The following is a 21496-nucleotide window of genomic DNA, read 5'->3' as shown; positions in this document are numbered from 1 at the left end:
CTTCTGATAAACCAACTCCATGGGGAAACCGGACTCACTTAACACCCTGTTACAATTTAACAACCACAGTGATTTACTTAGCAAAGTACTGTGGTGGCCTAGAGGTGGAGCTCTCACCTCACCATCAGGAGGCTCTGAGTTCGATCCTAGGTAGAGGCAGATACTTCTCTCTTTGGACACAATTGAGAATATATCTGCTGAACAAAACTCCGCATTGGTGACAGGAAGGACATCCGGCCGGTAAACACTCTGCTAGCTCCATTCAGTTGCCCGGACTCCACCCCGCAAGGGATTATGGGGTCATTAAAAGGAGATGATGAGTGATTCACTTAACAAAGGTGGCAAGAAAAGTCATAAAACGCGGGCAAAACTCACTCAACAAATTTCTCATTTAGAAACAAACATTCTGGGCTTGTAAACTGAGGACTAATCTATATTGGTTTGAAGTTCCTTTAAGAATATATGCAATCATCATCAGCTATGCATTCTGAACAAATTTTCCTCAGAGTCCTCAGTAGTTTAATGCAGTGGTTGCCAACCAGTGGGCCAGGGACCATTGGTGGTCCGCGAGAAAATTTTGGTGGTCCGCAGAGAAATATCACCCCACAAAGCAACCCCCAAATCCCAGCTGTGCGGGGACACAAGGCTGCGCTGCCCACATGGCCCACGGGAACACAAGGCTTGTGTCGCTTGCATTGCGAACAACACAAGGTAGTGAGGGAAGGGGAGAAAGGGCACAGGGGGGAACTTGCCCCACACGCCTAGCCTGGCCACTGGGACTTCTTCTTTTCGCTTCTTTCTTCTTCTGCTTTTGGCTGCATGCAAGGAAAGCAGCAAAAGTCTTTTTTTCTCTCTCCCAAACTCCACCTGAAATGTGTCTTTGGGACCCTGCAAGGCCTCCTGCTCCAAGAGGCTGCGCTGGCATGACAAGATCTCACCAACTCTGGCAGAGTTTGGGGGAGAGAAAGAAAGACTGCTGCTTTCCTTACACGAAGCCAAAAGTCTCTCTCTCTCCCCCTGAGAACAGAGCTGGAAACGGTATCCTGCGATCCCAAATAAAGAACGATCGATCGGTAGGAAAACGGGATGGGGAATTTTCCTGCAGACTTTTTTGGGGGGATTTTCCCAGGGTCTCTGGTCCGCGGGATTTAAAATGAAGAGTTTGGTGGTCCCTGAGGCCCAAAAGGTTGGTGACCCCTGGTTTAATGAACTACGTTTGAAGTGCTTGGATTGAGCTAAAACAAACAGGATTATCCACCATTTTAAGAAAACACCAGATCACAGCAGTTTTATAAGCTCAAATTCTAAAAGTGTGGTAAACTCTGGTAAGGTAAGAACATGGACTAAAAGAGATTTAAGTTACCTAACAGCTCCATCTACTGACTCTTTTACTTTTTTCCTCCTGTCCAGTTTTCATCTTTGATGTCCAGTCAGTCTATTACTGGAAAACTTTTATATGCCACCAACTTCCCAGCTAGCTTCCTTGGCAGCTGCTTACATTGCAATAATTTCCAGATGCTTTTAAATATCATTTGTGTAGAAAGAGCATTATTACTGTCCTCGGTCCCTAGGTTTTTTTTTTCTTTTTTGTTTCCTTCCATGAAGTCCATGAAGAATACAATCCTTGGCTGTATCGACAGAGGGATAATAGAATCAGGATCAGATTATGTGTTAGCACCACTTTATAATGCTTTGGTTAAAAACAAAAACAAAACCACACACACACACTTCGAATATTGCATCCAATTCTGGTCACCATGATACAAAAAAAGTTGAAACTTTAAATAGAAAGAGTGCAGAGAAGAGCAGCACAGATGATTAGGGTGCTGGAGACTAAGCATGCAACAAATGGTTGTGGGAACTGGATATGTCTAGTCTAATGAAAAGAAGGACTAAGGGAAGAGGTAGGATTCAGGCAATTCGGACTGATTTGGGCAAACCAGATGTTAAATTTGCATCTGGTTCGCTGAACCAGTAGTTGAACCGACCGGCCTCGCCCCACCCAGGAGTCTCCACGCAGCCCGTTTTGGATACAGGTAAGTGCAGGATCCACGGGAGGCTCTGGGAGGGCAAAAACGGCCCTCCCGGAAGTTCCAGAAGTCCGAAACAGGTGTGTTTTTGGCTTCTGGAGGGCCTCCAGAGCCTGGAGAGGCTACTTTTGCCATCCCAGAGGCTCGAAGGAAGCCTCCGGACTCTGGGGATGGCGAAAAACGGCCCTCCCGGAAGTCTGGAAACGGGTCTGTTTGGGGCTTCTGGAGGGCCTCCAGAGCCTGGGGGAGGCCATTTTCACTATCCCAGAGGCTCAAGGGAAGCCTCCGGACTCTGGGGATGGTGAAAAACGGCCCTCCCGGAAATCCGGAAACAGGCCTATTTCTGGCTTCTGGAGGGCCTCCAGAGCCTGGGGGAGGCCGTTTTCACCATCCCAGAGGCTCGAGGAAGCCTCCGGACTCTGGGGATGGTGAAAACGGCCCTCCCGAAAGTTCTGATAGGCCATTCCCACCATTGCTACGCCTACCCCGCAGCCACGCAGTGAACCGGTTGCTGGGATTTTTGAACCCTGACTAAGGGTGACATGATAGCAGTCTTTCAATATTTGACAAAAGGGGGGAGGGGTGTCGATCCATTTTCCAAAGTACTTGGGGGAGGGGCAGAACAAGAAATAATGGATGCAAGCTTATCAAAGAGAGATCCAACCTAGAGTTAAGGAGAAATTTCCTGTCAGTGTGAACCGTTTATCAGTAGAAAGGCTTAACTCCAGAAGGTGTGGGTGCTCTTATCGCTGAAGGTTTTCAAGAAAAAAAATGGACAGCTGCTTGTCTGGAATGGTGTAGGCCAGGGTCTCCTGCTTGGGTTGGACTAGAAGACCTCTAAGGTCCCTTCCAACCTTGTTATTTTGTATTCTCTAAGGGTTTTTTTTTTTTTCCCCATGTTGTTTCAGATCGATCACTTTGGTTTTGCTGAAGACCGCACGTTCAAACAACGCTACCTGATTGCAGATCAGCACTGGAAGAAAGACACTGGCTCAATCCTTTTCTACACCGGCAATGAAGGGGACATCACCTGGTTTGCAAATAATACGGTACAGGACTACCAGATTCTGTAACAGCTTTGCTCCCTGTGCCATCCGTCCTGGTAAACTCACCAGACTCCTTTTCCTCTCCATAAGCATGTATAATTAGGCTGTGTTGTTTCTCTGTGTCAATTAATATATGTGGGTATATACATCATTTTGTATTTATTTATCTTGTCATGTTTATGAAGTGTAAAATTGGAGGTGGTAACCCTTTAAAAGCTGTATGCAATGAAATTTCATTTTTAATGTACGCCAATTAATGTACATTCAAAGTGACAATAAAGTTATTCTATTCTATTCTATTCTATTCTGTTCTGTTCTGTTCTGTTCTGTTCTGTTCTCTTCTGTTCTGTCCTGTCCTGTCCTGTTCTGTTCTGTTCCCAATTCCCAATTCCATTGTTCTGTTCTTTTCTATTCTATTCTATTTGCTATTCTATTATTTCCTATTTGATTCTATTTCCTATTCCTATTCTTATTCCTATTCTATATTCTATATTTATATTCTATTTCCTATTCTATCTATTTGATTCTATTTCTATTCCTTTTCTATATTCTATATTTTATTTCCTATTCTATCCTATTTCCTATTCCTATTCTTAGTCCTACTCTCAATTCTATATTCTGTATTCTATAGTTTATATTCTATTTCCTATTCTATTCTATTCCTATTCCATTATTTCTAGCTCATGTATCCCGTTAAAATATTTTAGGCTTTTTTTTTTACAATATAAACTTTTGAAAGATTGAAGATTATTCTTTACCGAACTAGTTGAAAAACCCTGATAATCTTTGCTCCATTCCAGGGTTTCATGTGGAATGTGGCTGAAGAATTGGGTGCACTCCTGGTTTTCGCCGAACACAGATACTACGGGGAATCATTGCCGTTCGGAAATAAGTCCTACGCCGTAAGTATCACTCCCAATTCAAAGCAGTCACAGACTGAGCTCATATGTTGAATTAAGCTATGCGGGTAGTGCTTGACTTATTCAAAGTTACAACGTCATGCCAAAGAGTGACTTACGACCAGTTTTTCACGCCTATGACTAGTGTAGCGATCCCCATGATCATGCGATCAAAACTGGTTCATATTTAGGATGGTTGAAGTGTCCCCGGCGGTCATGTGATTCCCTTTTGTGACCTAGAAAAATAAATAAATGGGGAAACCAGATTCATTTAACAACGCTTTGACCGGGTTCACTTAACGCTTTGACCACCTTTGCTGGCTGAGGAACTCTGAGAGTTGGAAGTCCACAAGTCTTAAAGTCGCCAAGGTTGGAGACCCCTGGCCTAAGGAATCTCTTCTTTTGACAGGCAGGAAAGGTGAGTAAATATACTAACGGTGCCCTACAAAAGGTTTGTGGTCTCGTTTCAGGATGCCAAGCATCTGAATTACCTGACTTCGCAGCAAGCTTTGGCTGATTTTGCGGTACTTATCCAGCACTTGAAAAATTCCATCCCTGGAACGGAGACTACCCCCGTGATAGCCATAGGAGGCTCCTATGGAGGAATGCTTGCTGCCTGGTTCCGAATGAAGTATCCCCACATAGTAATTGGGTGAGTCTGAAACAACTTGGCCCCGTCTCCTGCGGAACCACAGAGGAACCGGCTAGTTTCTGAATCGAGCTGCATCTTTCTCCACGGGTGGTTTTTGATTACTACGGCTTGGATTAACTACTACTGTCTTTCTCATATAATAAGGCTGGGTCTTATTTTATTTTTTTGAGCCCCGAAAAATGGCTAGGCCGTCTTTTCGGGGATGACTTAATTCCCCCCCAATTGCATTTTCGGGCGGGCGGGCGGCGACAGGTTGGATGTTGACCTCGGCGTTGGTGGGGCACTTCGTGTCGGGGTCAACGCAGGCAGCACCATATCCGGGTGTGCAACAAAAGTACTTCCTAACGTCAAGCCCTCCCACACCATTCCCCCCCATTTTGCATGTTTTAATATAGGCCTTAATTTGGGGGGAGGGGCTTAATTTCATTTCATGCCTATAAAACATGCTGGGACTTCCTATTGGGGGAGGCCGTATTGTTGGAGAAACGGGGTAGTTTGGATTACTACTTAGAGTTTAGCGGTCACCATGCTGGAAAGGGGGAGAGACCATGAATTCAAGTCCTGCCTTGGTTATGAAAGTCATCTGGGTGACTTTGGGCCAATCATGAGAGACTGTGAGTTCTAATCCCGCCTTAGTTATGAAAGTCATCTGGGTGACTTTGGGCCAATCATGAGAGACTGTGAGTTCTAGTCCCACCTTAGGCATGAAAGTTGGCTAAATGACTTTGGGCATCCGAATGTAAATAACATGACCAACGGTCATAAGTGTGAAAAACAATCATCGGTCCCTTTTTTTCAGCGCCATTGTAACTTTAAACAGTCACTAAGCGAACTGCCGTAAGTCAAGGATTACCTGTGTTTTGTCTCTTTGCTTGCAGAGCTCTGGCTGCGTCGGCCCCTGTTTGGCAGTTCGATAACTTGGTTCCCTGTGGCTCTTTCTATAAGATAGTGACTGAAGATTTCAAAAAAAGCGGGATTGGCTGTTCGGAAACCATCCAAAATTCCTGGGCGGCCATTAAACGTATTGCTGACACAAGTAAGCAGCTAACGAGTAATTGCTAAGCTGGGTGTTGAAGTCCATTCATTTTCAAGTGGCCAAGGTTGAGTAACTCTGATATGGAATAGCTGGAGGGAACCTTGGAGGTCTTCTAGACCAACCCCTGCTCAAGCAAGAGAACTTATACTATTTCAGACAAATGACTGTCCAATCTCTTCTTGAAAACCTCCAGGGTTGGAGCACCCACGATTTCTGGTGGCCAGCTGTTCCACTGGTTAATTGTCCTCCCTTTTAGGAAGTTTCTCCTTAATTCCAGATTGCTTCTCTCTTTGATTAGTTTCCAACCATTATCCTGCCCTCAGGTGCTTTGGAGAATAGCTTGACTCCCTCTTCTTTGTGGCAGCCCCTCAAATCCTGGAATACTGCTGTCATTTCACCCGTGATTCTTCTTTGCTTTAGACTAGTCAGACCCCAATCCTGCAGCCCTTCTTCATATGTTTTAGTCTCCAGGCTTGTGATCATCTTAGTTGCTCTTCTCTGACTTCTCTTCTAAAGTCTCAACATCTTTTTTGTAGTATGGTAACCAAAATTGGTTGCAGTGTTCCAGGTGTGGTCTTACTAGGGTTTTATAAAGTAATACTTCACATCATCTTGATTCTATGCCTCTGTTTATACAACTCAGGATTGTATTAGCTTTTTTGGTGGCTGCACACAGCTGGCTCATATTCAAGTGATTGTCTACTGGGATATATATATATTTGTTTTCTGAGGTTCTCGCGGGTATTTGTATGTGGATCTTTGGTTGTATCAATTTTTTGGTTTGTACCAATCAGAACACAGCAAGCCCCACCCAATCAAGTCCCACCCCACTAGCAGTTACAAGGAAGAAGCAGCTCAATTCACATCACTCTGAGAAGCACAGAGCGAGACGAAGCCTGAAGATGATGAATGAGACTTCAGCTTTGTGCTTCTCGGAGTAAAGCACAAAGCCAAATATATATATATGGCATTCAGCTTTGTTCGGTATTTTCCACGTCATTGTAGTTGGCTTGTGCAAGAAGAATCTCATCTGATGAGCTTCTGACCCATGAAAACTTAAGACTACATACATACATACATATATTCTGAGGTTTAACATCACCTAGATACTTTCACTTTCATCATCACTGCTGCTTTGGCGAGTAAAGCACAAGCCAAGACACAAGCTGAAGATGAAACACAACATCGCCGATACTCAATTACGTGAGAACCAATAACCAAAGATCCATATGTATATATCTTATATCTATATAAAAGTGAAATACCACTCATGCATCATCACAAAATCTCCAGAACCATAAAGCCTACGAACTTGAAATTTGGCACCTATGTTCTTCTTGGCTTCTAGGTGCTCACTAAGAAAGGATTTTTCCAAAGGACCATCAGAGCATTTAGAGTATTTCCTATATTATTATTAACACGCTCTGATGCTAAAGAGTTCTACTGTCCCTCCCTGTCTGAAAAGAAATCTGTTCCAAATGCAAAACACAAGCAGAGGAGAGGAGTTTCAGTTTCACAGCAGCACCAAGCAGCTTTAGTACAGAACAGTTGAGTTAAGCCATGCCCAGGCTCCCTGTTTTCTCCTTCTTGCTCACACACAGCAAATACTGTTTCAGTTTCCAAACAGCCCTCAACTCTTTCACACACTGAAATATATATGTTTTTTCTCTTTAGAGAAAGGTTTACAGTGGCTTTCCAACACATTTCGTTTGTGCAGCCCCTTGAAATCCACAACAGATGTCATCAACTTCAGAGAATGGTTGAGAGAGACATGGATTTACGTGGCCATGGTAGACTATCCGTATGAAGCCGCTTTCTTACAGCCTCTCCCTGCCTGGCCAGTTAAGGTAACTAAATCTAAAAGTGTTTTTTTTCTATGACTCAACCCCGCAATTGGCCTTTTCCAGAAGGCGCCAAAATTAAGTTCCTGAGCAAAACCAAAAAGAGAGCAGGTTCCCTCCTGAATAAAAGTATCCATGTTCTGGTGGCTTTGGAGTTCTGAGGTCCTGTCACCCTTGCTGAGTTTCTGCAGATCTTTTACAGCTGGCCACACCGCTACTTGTAGTCCCTGAGTTATAACCATTTGTTTAGTGACTTTGAACCGTTGTAACTTTCAACAGTCGCAGAGTGAATGGCTTGTAAGTCAAGGGCTACCTGCATTGAGTTGCTTGTTTCTCAAGTTATTTTGATTCCATGGGACAGCAAAAGCCATTTCGTTCATATAATATGTAGCAAGACAGAAGGCTAAGTAGCTCGAGGATTGATCGTACCCAATGGGGAAACCAAGAGTTGCAGCCAAATTAAACTAATCTATCATCTCTCAAGACTTAAAATGGACACCTAACATCAAAAACGTCATCAAAAAAGCACAACAAAGAATGTCCTTTCTGCACCAACTCAGAAAGCTCAACTGCCCAAGGAGTTGCTGATCCAGTTCTACAGAGGAATTATTGAGTCTGTCATCTGCACCTCTATAACTGTCTGGTTTGGTTCTGTAATCCAACAGGACAGACACAGACTTCACAGGATAATTAGGATTTCAGAAATTTAGGAGTAATTAGGACTGCCTTCCATCGAAGATCTGAATACTGCACAAGTCAAAAAGAGGGCTGTGAAAATACCTGCAGACCTCTCAAACCCGGGACATAAATTGTTTCAACTTCTACTCTCAAAATGACACTATAGAGCACTGCACACCAGAACAACTAGACACAGGACAGCTTTTTCCCAAATGCCATCACTCTGCTAAACAAATAATCCCCACAACACTGTCAAACTACTTAGTAAAACTGTACTACTACTATTCTTCTTATCCTTCCTATTACCTATCTCTTCACACTTATGACAAAAACTGTATTGCTTGTATCTTCACAATTTATATTGTTTTATTTGTTTCCTAGTATAATTTGATGCTTCTTAGTATCCCATGACTTTCGCTAAGTGTTGTATCTTATGATTTTTGATGAATGTATTTTATTTTTTTTCTTACGTACACTGAGAGCTTATGCACCAAAAACAAATTCCTTTTGTGTCCAATCACATTTGGCCAATAAAGAATTCTATTCTATTCTGTTCTGTTCTGTTCTGTTCTGTTCTATTCTATTCTATTCTATTCTTTATTTCACTCTACTCTGCTCTACTCTACTCTACTCTACTCTACTCTACTCTACTCTACTCTACTCTACTCTAAATTTATGAAAAATGCCTTGAAGGGGCCAACATTGCTCTATTGAGCTTGCTGGCTGAGGAATTCTGGGAAGTGAAGTCCACCCATTTTAAAATCGTGAAGCTTGAGAAACTCTGTTTTTTAGGCTCTCAGATTTCGTTCTTTTAAGCAACCCTTGAATGCTGGCTTGTTAAGATTTGCCAATTATACTTTGAGCTTTATGGGTGTCCTTGGTGCTTGCAACCTTTTTATAAAGAGGTTTGTTTGTTTGTTTGTTTGTTTATGAAATGGTGGTGGTGGGCCTTCCCTTTTCACGAGATATTCCAATCCATCCGGGGTCTAAAATCAAGAAGGGGGTCTCTTCTCTTTTGTCAAATCCTTTTTTTTTTTTTCTAAATAAAACGAACGTATTCAGTTTCCCTGGGTGGCGTAAGCTTTTCCCAGTCACTTCTCTTTTTTCTTTGTTTGGAAACCCAGAGGGTTTTCAGTGACCAAACTAATGTGATTATTCTGAGATTGAGCTCCGGAGAGCTATTGAGAAGCTAAAAAAGGTCGATTCATTCAGCTGGCTGAATACATTGGTTTAATCCTCTTCAGTCATGGGGCAGGAGAAGTGGGGAGAAATAGTACCCTTGTGGAAATGGGAGGCTCTCTCTGTGTGTCTGTCTCTTTCTCTCTCTCTCTCTCTCTCTTTCTCTGTCTATCTCTTTCTCTTTCTTGTTCCCATCCTCTCCCCATTGCTCTCCATAAAAGTTGCAGCCTCTTAAAGCAACTCTTTTAACTTCTGTATTGCCTGTCTGCAGGGGCAGAAAAATTTTGGGAAATCCTGCATCTTCCAGCTGAGAATGGATTTGGACAACTGGGGAAAGATAGAAATCATCTTATTAAGGGATTAAACCTTTTCCCTCCCTCCTTCCCTCCCTCAAGGCAGGCCAGACCTTGCTGACAATGTGACGTTTTAAGTTTAATGTGAATTCAATTTAAACGTCATCAGATTTAATGAAGTGATTTGGATTCTGGCTACCCTTCCCTTACTGTGATTCCAATCTAATTCGGTTACCTGCAGAATTGAAATACGGGTAATCCTCAACCCACCGAGCCCAATATTTCTGTTGCTGACTGAGACATTGGTTAAGGGAGTCTCGCCCCATTTTATGACTCGCTTGCTAAGTGAATTGCTGTAGTTGTTGTTAGGTTAGTCCCACGGTCGTTAAGTGAATCTGGATTCTCCATTGACTTTGCTCATCAGAAAGTTGCAAAGGGGAACAGGTGGCCCCAAGGGACACTGCAACCATCATAAATGTGAATCGGTTGCCAAGGATCCGAATTTTGATCACGTGGCCGGGGGGATGCCGCAACGGTCACGAGTGTGAAAATTGGTCACGAGTCCCTTTTTCAGCGATGTAACATTGAAGGGTCGTTAAACGGACGGTTGTAAATCAAGGACTGCCTGTACCGTGTCCAGTTCTGGTCACCATGATACAAAAAAAAGATGTTGAGACCTTGGAAAAGTGTGGAGAGAAGAGCAACAAAGATAATGAAGGGTCTGCAGGCTCAATTGTAGAATGAACGGTTGAATATCTATGGAGATTCTCAGACATCCAGGTCATGGTCGTCCCAAAGGTGCTTTTTCAAGAGGCAACTGGGCTTTCTGGTTTTTCTTTTGAAGACGTTTTGCTTCTCGTCCAAGAAGCTTCTTCAACTCTGACTGGATGGTGGGGAATGGAAGGATTTATATCCCTGGCAGACAGCCGGTCATTTGCATTCTTTTAGCAAGTCATTAAGGCCACCTGGAGGTTTATCTGTGTCCTCACAACACAGTCCTTTCGGTGGCTCCACACCCATTTGCACTACTCAACTGACCCCGAGGACACAGCTAAACCTCTAAGTGGCCTCAACGACCCTCTAAAAGGATGCAAATGACCAGCTGTCTGCAAGGAATATAAATCCTTCCATTCTCCACCATCCAGTCAGAGCAGAAGAAACTTCTTGAATGAGAAGCAAAATATCTTCAAAGAAAACCATTGAGGGCAGGACAAAGAAGTAAGAGATCCCACCCCTCATCATCGCGTGATCAAAATTACAGATATTTGGCAACAGATTCATGTTATGGCCATTGCTGTTTCCCAAGGTCATGGGGCCCCCTTTTGCAACCTTTTGACAAGCTGTTGTGGTTAGCCGGCAGCAGGTGCAGACAGCTGAGGAGAGCAAGGACTCAGATGAGGGCCCAGGACCATTAGGGAGTGGACTGCTGCCTTCAGAGATTGTGGGGGCTGGCAGCAGCGATGAGAAGGTTCCCGAGGAGCCTGTGCTAAGTGCACATGCATGAAGGATTGCTTGGAGGAAAGAGCAGCTACAAGAGCACGAGCGACTCAGAAATAAGGCTGCAAGGTAATGGCCCCTCCTTCAAGAAGATAAAAGCCACCTGTGAAACGAACATACTTTGCAGAAGGCAAAGACGTTTTGAAACTCCAGCCTCGGGGACATTCCAGTATCCTGAGTTTGTATTTGAAGATTCTTATTTTGCAAATTATTTCTTGTCTGTTATCTCTTGGCAAGTCTTGCACAGTTTGGCAAGGCTTGTGCTTATCGCAGCTAATTATTTTGTAAAAGCATTGCAAGGTTTCTGTTCCTTTGGATTGTGTTTGATTTGTTAGAAAAGGCCGTGAGTCAGAACACAAGCAAAGTCAATGGGGAAGCCAGATTCACTTATCAACCAGGTTACTAACTTATCAGCTACGACGATTCCCTGAACAACCGAGGCAAGAGAGTTCGTAAAACTCTTAACAAATGTCCCACTTAACAACAGAAATTTTAAGCTCCATTGGGGTCGCAAGTCGAGGACTACCTGTACTTTGCTTATGTGCCAAGAATAAGCTGTTCTGTGCAGGATTGCATTGTGTAACTCTCTGCTATTTTGAGGGGGACCCTTGTTCTTCTCTATTGGTTTTTTTTTTTTCTCTTCTCTAGGTTATCTGCAAATACCTGAAAAACCCTAAACTGCCAGACAGGTTGTTGCTACAGAATATTTTCCAGGCTGTAAACATCTACTACAACTACACGGGGCATGCATCCTGCTTGAACTTAACTCAGACTACTACTAAAAGTCTGGGCCTTCAGGGCTGGTCTTACCAGGTGGGTGTGCACCCCGTAGTCATCATGGCAACAATGGGAAGGGTGGGTGAATGGCAATCATGGTGTAAGGTGACCCTTTTTCCAATGTAAAAGTCATAGTCATTTTTTTTTTAAATTTGTAACTTTTTGTTCTAATCTTTTTAAGCATTTTTGTGATGACCGGGGGTGTGACACAAAGGCAACACAGCCAGAGAATAAGTAGACGTCTCTTTATTAGCTCCAACTTTGCCCCCCAATGATCCGGTTACTCTCCAGTCTGGAGAAAAACTCACCCACGAACCTGCACCAGCCTTTGGCTGCAAATATTTCAGTCCAAACGTTGTAAACGGAAAACGTTAAACTATAAATCCAGCAAGGCAAAATAAGGTAATAAATCCGGCAGAGCAAGATAAGGAGTTCCAGAAATGGAGTAACAAAGCAGTAAATCAAACCAGTTGGGAGGATGCCAGGAACTTATAACAGTAACCAACACAAGATAAACTCAACGTTTGTTTCCAACAAACCCCCTCCCAACTGCCTCTCCTTTAAACTCCCTCCCCAGGTGTGCCTTGTGAAGGGAATCAGGGCCCTTTCCTCCCTCATAAGCCAAGCGCTCTCTTCTCAGTTCTTCCCAGTGTGCCCTAGGATGAAGAGGGGATGGGCCTGGCTCTTCCTCTGAATTCCCTTTCCCTTGTTCTACCTCTCCCCTGCTCTGCCCAGCCGGACTTTGCCCTTCCCCAGTTTCCTCCACAGCCAACGGAGCCACACTCCCGCTCCCTGTCAGCTGTCCGTCTTCCTCCTCAGATTCAGACTCCGATGGGGGCATGACAGCTCTATTAGTCAGGTGGCAGCCTAGAAATGTAATAAATAATAAAGAAATCTTAAAAGAGTTCGCATTTTAAGGGATTCACATGTGAACTTCTGTCTCTCTGACATTGCTCTTCCAAGCCAGGATCTTATAAAATTAAAGCGCTCCTGTTTCCTTTCTCGTCTACAAGGCCTGCACTGAGATGGTGATGCCCATGTGTTCGGACGGTATCAACGATATGTTTGAGCCACAGAAATGGGACTTCCAGGCTTACTCAGAGGAGTGTTTCAAAACCTGGGGCGTACGACCCCGCCCTTCTTGGATTCCCACCTTTTACGGTGGGAAAAACATAAGTGCGCACAGTAACATCATTTTCAGGTGAGTTTCTGTTGTACATAACCACAGCAGCAGCGTTGTTCTGACCTAAGCTTCCCAAGATCGTGAAACAGACTCCCCGTCCCGATAAAACCCCTTTTAATTTAGGTTAAAGGGAATTCCTCTCCAGCAAAGTCTCAGCAAAGAGTCTTTCATGAGATTTCACAACTACAGACCTTTATCAGGCTGGGAGAGTTGCCAGGCCAATATCTTCCAAACGCCACACTGTAGCAGAAATTACTTGGCAAAGAATCAGGAATAGATTTCATCCTAATGAATTGAACTAATTGTCTCCTGCAAAAACCGCTCCTCTTTATTTCCTATGGGAGGGGCCATTCACCGTCTACCTTTGCCCTTACTCCCAAGTCGACCCTTGTCACTTAACTGTTCCCTTCTCCTGGCAGCTCTGTGCATGCGCACACTAGGAACAGGCTCCAGCTGTTCTTCTGCCCCACTGATCTCCGACTCTGAAGGCAGCTGATAACTGTCAAACAGCCCTGGCCCCATTTCTGCCTCCAACGCAGAGCCCTCATCAGAGCCTTCCCCAGACTCCAGGACTGGCTCATGTTCCTCCCCAACCTACTCACTGTCTGAGTCTGCTGTCAGCAACGGGCCACAACAAGCCCTCTCTAAGCGGTCTTACAGAGTCAGCCTCTTGCCCCCACAACAATCTGGGTCCTCATTTTACCCACCTCGGAAAGATGGAAGGCTGAGTCAACCTTGAGCCGGTCAGGATCAAACTCCTGGCGGTGAGCAGAATCGGCCTGCAATACTTCATTCTAACCACTGCACCGCTACAGCTTTACTTTAGACTTATATACTGTACTGCCCCGTAATGCTTTACATTACAACACTCCCTGGGCAGTTTACACTGGGCAGTGTAGAAGCATTATTTTCTTATTGCCCCCGACAATCTGGGTTCTCATTTTACCGACCTCGGAAAGGTGGAAGTCTGAGTCAACCTTGAGCCAGTCAGGATCGAACTGCTGGCAGTCGGCAGAGTTAGCCTGCAATATAGCATTCTAATTCACTGCACCTGCACTACTACATATGTTTGCCCACTTGAGTAATTTATAAAAATAAAAAAAAGATGGGATGTAAATAAAGAAAAATGGTCGGGTACTGGGGTGGGTACGGAAAGAACTGTCTTCTGATTTTTGAGTGTTGATGTCATAATTCACGATGCTTGATGAGAGAGATGCTCTCAGAGAAACAACCCAAATTATAAGATGTTTTAAGGTAGCATCTTCCGCCAGCAGGACTTTCCAAAATGTTCAAAAGTCTATCTCCAAATCGTTGGGAATGCAAAGATGTATCAGGCACATCTTTTCACATGTGGTGGACCTGCAATGCTGCAAAAAAAATATATTGGAGACTGATCCAGACATGGGTAGAACAAATGGTGGCAGAGTATATTCCATTGAAGCCGGAATTTTTTCCCCTGGGAATAATATCAGAAGGATATAGGAAGGATTTAATTTATCTAGCAGTACATGTATTGACGGCGGCTAGAATAATATATGCTCAATATTGGAAGAAGGAAAACGTACCTCCAGAAACAGAGATAATAAGGAAAATTACGGCTTGTGGAGAATTGGAAAGGTTAAACCTAGAATTAAAAAATAAAGGAGAATCCGAGTACTATGAAACGTGGAATAATTTTTATCAGTGGTTGCATAGAAGAAGGCAAGGTTAGAACATAAGTAAATATGATGATTATAATAATTAGTAAAAAATGTATCAAAAAAAAAAAAAGGATTGTAAATGCTGAAGTAAAATTTATACATGTATAACAATTGTAATGCCAGAACGGCTACACCGTGTTGTGTTCTTATAATAAAAATTAAAATAAATAAATAGGGAACGAAAAAAATAGAAATGAACCGAATTTTGATCTGAGATGGAATTATGGTGCTGCTATTGTTTCTCTGCCTTCTCCTAAATGTTGAAGTGTGCCATTCACACCTGTCTTCTCCATTCTCTGCCAGCAACGGAGGACTGGATCCTTGGTCTGGAGGTAGCGTGACAAAGAACATCACAGACACACTCGTTGCCATCATGATTCCCGAAGGAGCTCATCATCTAGATCTGCGTTCCAACAACCCCCTTGACCCTATCTCCGTTCTGCAGGCTCGCCTCTTGGAAGTCCACTACATGAAGTTGTGGTTACAGCAGCACAAGAGGGTTAAAAAAGGCCTGAAGTAACTGGATGTAGTTGTGGGGCTTTGTTGTAGCAACGGTTGTCCATTGGCGATCATCTCCTTCCTGGGTTGTCTCTCCTTCGCCTTAGCTTTCTGCGCTTTCTTTAGCTTCTCCCAATTCTCAATCAAGATGCTCTGTCTGAGACAAGTTGAAACCGACATGGTTCAGCTCTGGTTAGGGATGTCCCATCCGTGTCTCTCATCACAGGAAGCCGAGACGATGTCTTCCTGTTCTTCATTGAGCTGTAGGGTGTGCAACTGGGAAAGGAGAATGCGTCTAATCCCTTTTGCCTTCGCCTCGCTTAGCGGACTTTGTATGGGGAGCTGGACTCCATACAGGTAGTCCTCGGCTTACGAACCACCACAGGGCCCCAAATTCTTGTTGCTCAGTGAGAAATTTGTTTTGCGCCATTTCCTGCCACATTGAAGTGAATCATAGGGTGATGCGGTGGCCTAGCGGTGGAGCTCTCGCCTCACCATCGGGAGGCCGTGTGAGTTCGATCCTAGGCAGAGGCAGATATTTCTCTCTCTCGGCATGATGAGAATATATCTGCTGGGAAAAAAAATCCGCACTGGCAACAGGAAAGGCATCCGGCCAATAAACACTCGGCTCCATTCAATTGCCCAGAATCTGTCCAGCAAGGGATTAAGGGGTCGTTAAAAGAGGATGATTTCTTAAGGGAATCCCTGCACCTGTGAAACGGATAACAGGGTTGTTGAAGTGCATCTGGCTTCCCGCATTGACTTTGCTTGTCAGAAGGTCGCGAAAGCAGATCACACATCCCTGCGGGTGTCGTAAATGAGTCAGCTGCCAAGCATCCGGATTTTTAATCTGGTGACCATGGGGACGCTGCAACTATCGTGTGTGAAAAATGGTTGTAGGTCACCATTTCCCCTGCCATTGTAACTTTGAAAGGTCGCAACATGAACTGTTGTAAGTCGAGGACTACCTGTGTTGCCTTAATTTAAGGAACTCAGGGCAGAAACAGGTGGCAGAGCAGCAGATAACTTAGGACAGGGGTCGCCAACCTTTTTGGACCTCAGGGACCACCAAACTCATTTTAAAAACCTGCGGACCAGAGACCCTGGGAAAATCCCCCCCACCAAAAAAAAAGTCTGCAGGAAAATTCCCCACCCCGTTTTCCAACCGATCATTCTTTATTTGAGATTGCAGGATTACCGTCTCCAGCTCTGTTCTCGGAAGGCGGGGGTGGGGGAGAGAGAGACTTTTGGCTTCATGCAAGGAAAGCAGCAGAAGTCTCTTCTTTCTCTCCTCCAAACTCTGCCAGAAATGAGTCTTTGTGAGACTTTGTCATGCCGGCGCAGCCTCTTGGAGCAGGAGGCCTTGCAGGATCCCAAAGACTCACTTCTGGCGGAGTTTGGGGGAGAGAAAGAAAGACTTTTGCTGTTTTCCTTGCGTGCAGACAAAAGCAGAAGAAGAAAGAAGCGGAAAGAAGCAACCCGGTGGCCAGGCCAGGCAGTGGAACGAGTGGGGCAAGTTCCCCCCTCTGCCCTTTCCCCCCTCCCCTCACTACCTCGTGTTGTTCGCAACGCAAGCGATACAAGCCTTGTGTTCCCACGCAGCCTGGATTAATTACTTTAGGGGATGCTTTTTGTGTGTGACATTTCTCTGCGGATCACCAACGTTTTCTCACAGACCACCAGTGGTCCCTGGCCCACTGGTTGGCGACCACTGACTTAGGAGGTGACTTTAAAGAAAGAATAGACAAATGTGTATAGGACCTTTTGCCCTCAAAATACTTGAGACAATACTTTTGTCTTTCTTTGTCATTGGCCGGAAGGCGTTCTACTTGAATAGTTCCTGCTCTTGATCTCGGCTGTTTACTTTGAAATCTTCTCTCTAGGAAGCAGCATTACAGCAGACGACTTGTGTCTTTGCGCGTGTTGTTTGGTTACCAGGACAGTCCCAAAACGTGCTTTTTCAGGAGGCAACTGGACTTTCTGGATTTTTTTTTCCTTTTCTTTTGAAGACCTTTCCCTTCTCATCCAGGAAGCTTCTTCAGCTCTGACTTGGATGGTGGGGAACGGAAGGATTGATATACCTTGCAGACAGCTGGTCATTTGCATCCTTTCTGTGGGTCAGAGAAGCACTTGGATGTTTACCTGAATAGCGCAAATGGTTCCTGTAGTCTGCGATTTTTCCTGGGAATCCGTTCATACTCCCACACCATTCGAAGAGGGTTCATCCCAAATTGCATAGCTAAAAGAACGGATTTCCAGGAGCGGAAAAAAAATTGCAGACTACAGGAACCATTATCATTCATGAGGACACAGATAAACATCCCAGTGGCCTCAACGACCCTCAGAAAGGACACAAGTGACCAGCTGTCTGCAAGGAGTATCAATCCTTCCATTCCCCACCATTCAGTCAGAGTTGAAGAAGCTTCTTGGATGAGAAGCGAAATGACTTCAAAGAAAATAAAACAAGAAAATCCAATCGCCTCTTGAAAAAAAACACCTTTGGGACGACCATGACCTGGATGACTGAGAATCTCTACAGACTTTTACAAGGATGATTTTAAACAAGACGTGTCTGTGGTCACTTGTGTCTGAGCTACCGTGCTAGTAATTGCTCCCCTAGAAGATAGGAAGCGTGTAAATAATCCCTTGCAAATTAGAGGTTTTGGTTCTGACTAGCTTTAACACCAGTAATGGTTGAAATTACTACAGGTAGTCCTCAATTTACGACCATAATGGAGCTCAACCTTTCACGAAACATTTGTTAAGTGAACTTTGTCCCATTTTACCACCTCTCTTGCCTCAGTTGTTAAGTGAATCACTGCAATTGTTAAGGTAGTCACCCGGTTGTTAAGTGAATCTGGCTTCCCCATTGACTTTGCTTGTCAGAAGGTAGAGCACCTGACCTTGGGAGACTATAACTATCATAAATATGAGTCAATTGCCAAACATCTGAATTTTATCACGCGGCCATCGAGATGCTGCAATGCATGTAAGTGTGAAAAACGGTCATAAGTCGCTTTGGTCAGTGCCGCTGTAACTTGGAACGGTCATTAAATGAACCATTATTAAGTCGAGGACTGCCTGTAATGTGGAAGAAAGATGCAGCAGCGAAAGAAAAGGTTTAAATGCTCTTATACTTTTAAAATTGAGTCTCGCGGTAAAAATTTATGCTTTCTTAGGCTGACTACCTCCCGTTATTAAAACCTCCAGGTGCTCTGAATCACTTTGAGAAGCAAATAATAAAAGGGAACCACCATTTAAGAAATAATCCAAGCCAACATTCTGTTAAATCTCCAATAGACCTTTGTTGGTTTTTGAGAGAGACCGATTGGTTGCAAATTTTAGCTGCTTAAAATTTTGGCCAAAGGTTTGAAGCACTGTTAGTCAAGAATAAAATCCAGGACTGGTTGGTATCACCGGTGGCACAAATTTGTCTCATTTCTGTTTCTCAACATTTTTGAGGATGTGCATATTTTTCCTATAAGGCTGTACAGATCCAAGGTTATTACCCGAAAGGATGGATGGATGCAGAGAGAGAGAGAGAAAGAGAGAGAGAGAGTTCTTTATTTTTGTTATTTTTTCTTGAGAAAACGAACTGCAATTTGTACAATGATAAAAATAAGATTGTGATGAAATAAAACACTGCTGTTAATAAAAGTAGAAAACCAACATATCCATTTGACAATGCTTATTAATTAAACAAACTAGGCAGAGCGGATAAGATAAGGAGCCTGGAAAATATGTCTTGTAAAGAGACCGGAGTAACTGCTAACGAGAAAAGATAATTATAGTGAAAAGAGTTTATAGTGGATTATAGAAGGAACAGATCAGACATCCAGCCCTTGCTTATCAATGGAGACCGAGTGGAGCAAGTGGCCAGCTTTAAGTTTCTGGGTGTTACCATAAAAGAGGATCTGACCTGGGGGTGCTCACTTTGCAGCCTTGGTCAAAAGGGCCCAGCAGAGATTATACCACCGGAGACTTCTCAGAATACAACAACTGAATGAAAACCTGCTGGTGACCTTCTACCGCTGCACCATAGAGAGTATCTTAACTTCCTGCACCTCTGCATGGTTTGCCAATTGCACAGGGGCAGATAGGACAGCACTCCAGAGGATTAATGTCATTGCCCAGAGAATCCCGCTGCCTTAAGAAAGTTCAAAACATTCTCAAAGATCCATCTCATCCTGGGAACCCTTTTTTTGAACTATTACCATGTAGCAGATGGTACAGAATAATAAAAACAAGGACAAATAGGCTGAAAAGCAGCTTCTATCCCAGGGCAGTAGCTCTTTTGAATTCTACTGAATAGTGCAGTATTGGTGCGGTGTTGCGGGTTTTCAGTTCAATGTGTGGAGGGTGAAGGATGTGTGTTTGTGTTTATTTTCAAGGTCATGATGTCCACTGAAGGCAGTGTTTGATTTCGTTGTACGAGGTGCAATGACAATAAAGTAAACTAAGCAATAATTGAGGGTCCGAAGAAGGGATACAGAAACATTTTTTTTTCGATGACCCGGGGCATGGCACAAAGGCAGCACAGTCAGATAATCAGTAGGGGTCTCTTTATTAGCTCCAACTTTGCCCCCAATGTCCTGGTTACCTTCTGGGCTGGAGAAAAACTCTCCCAGGAACAGCCTTTGGCTGCAGAGAACCAAGTCCAAAATGTGATCAACAAAAACTGTAACTATAAGTACAATCAAGGCAACGTGAGGTAATTAATCCGGCAGGGTAGGAGCAAGAATTCCAGAAGTGAAGGAACGGCAGCCATTCAACATGGCTGGGAGGACACCAGGAACACACAAAAGTAAAGTCAACACAAGATAAACTCACGTTTGTTTCCAGAAGACACCACATCAGCTTGCATCTGTTTTAAATTCTCTTCCCAAGTTTGCCTAATGAAGGGAATCAGGGCCCTTTCCTGCCCCATAAGCCATGCAACCCACATTGCTCCCTTCTCCATTCCTCCCTGCGTGTCCTAAGATGAAGAGAGGGATGGGCCTGGGTCTTCCTCTGAACTCCCTCTCCCTTGTTCTATCTCTGCCCAGCCGGACTTTACCCTTCCCCGGTTTCCTCCACAGCCAACAAAGCCACACTCCCACTCCCTGTCAGCTGTTTGTCTTCCTCCTCAGATTCAGATTCTGACAGGGGCATGACAGAGTCTGGTTTCCTCATTGAATTTGCCTGTCAGAAGGTCACAAAAAGAGGATTGCATGATCCCAGGACCGTCATAAATACGAGTCAATTGCCAAACTTCTGAATTTTGATGATGCGTCCATGGGGATTTCTGCAACGGTTGTTAAATGTGGAAAAACAACCACTTTTTTCAGTGCCGTGGCAACTTTGAACAGTCACTAAACGAACTGTTGTAACTTGAGGACTACCTATATACCCAAAAGTTGTGCCTTCTTTTTCTGAAGAAACACCATGTGAAATTCTATTGATAAGATGGACTTAAGGGGGCAGTATTGTATTTAGGAAAACATCCCGACTTGTTGGAAATGCCAGCAGACACCAGGTTCGTACTATCATATGTGGTAGACATGCCAAAAAGCGAAAAAATATTGGACAAAAATACACACATGGCTGGAAAAAACTGACAGAACAGCAGCATATTGACTTGAAACCAGAGACTTTTTTTGTTGGGCATTTTATCGGACAAATATAATAAAGGGAATGCATATTAATTCTACATGTACTGACTGCAGCTAGAATAGTATTTGCACAACAGTGGGAAAATGAAGAGATCCCAACAGATGAAAAGGTGATTAAAAAAAATATTAGAATGTGCAAAAATGGATAATTAAGTAAAAGAAAGAAACTGAGTATTTTTTGACTTGGGACTTATTTTATCAATGCTTACCTGACAAAAACAGGAGCTAGAAACGGGAATATATGGAAGGATCAGTGATATCAGGAAGGCATGTTAAATTGGTTAAACAAATATTACTGTTATTATTATTAACACTATTTTATTAGAACCTGCAATACACAGGATGCAGGTTTTGTTTTAATTTAAAAAAAGAGTGCAAAGAAGTAAGTCCTAGTAAGATCACATCTAGAATCCTGTATCCATAGTTCAACTCTGAGTTACAAAGGCCGGACAAGGAATAATGGATGGAAACTGAACAAGGAGAGATTCAACCTGGAAGTAATGAGAAATTTTCTGACAGTGAGAGCAATCAACTCA

General features: G+C 43.7%; 1 protein-coding gene across 1 annotated transcript in view; it reads left to right on the top strand.

Moving 5' to 3' along the window:
- The window catches only part of PRCP (prolylcarboxypeptidase), a 44356-nt gene extending 25374 nt beyond the window's left edge, over nucleotides 1-18982 (top strand). Inside the window, exons 2-9 of the mRNA XM_026706877.2 lie at nucleotides 2939-3079; nucleotides 3877-3978; nucleotides 4446-4627; nucleotides 5506-5663; nucleotides 7338-7510; nucleotides 11800-11964; nucleotides 12942-13129; nucleotides 15115-18982. Of these exons, the coding sequence (XP_026562662.2) occupies nucleotides 2939-3079; nucleotides 3877-3978; nucleotides 4446-4627; nucleotides 5506-5663; nucleotides 7338-7510; nucleotides 11800-11964; nucleotides 12942-13129; nucleotides 15115-15331 (1326 nt within the window). The 3' untranslated portion in view covers nucleotides 15332-18982. The remainder of the gene's footprint in view (nucleotides 1-2938; nucleotides 3080-3876; nucleotides 3979-4445; nucleotides 4628-5505; nucleotides 5664-7337; nucleotides 7511-11799; nucleotides 11965-12941; nucleotides 13130-15114) is intronic.
- The last annotated feature ends 2514 nt before the right edge of the window (nucleotides 18983-21496 follow it).

Source organism: Pseudonaja textilis, chromosome 7 (assembly GCF_049901715.1).
Source record: "Pseudonaja textilis isolate UNSWEBS1 chromosome 7, rPseTex1.2, whole genome shotgun sequence".
Lineage (NCBI taxonomy): Eukaryota > Metazoa > Chordata > Lepidosauria > Squamata > Elapidae > Pseudonaja > Pseudonaja textilis.
Note: the sequence above shows the minus strand (reverse complement) of the source record. Positions and strands in the feature narration are given on the sequence as shown.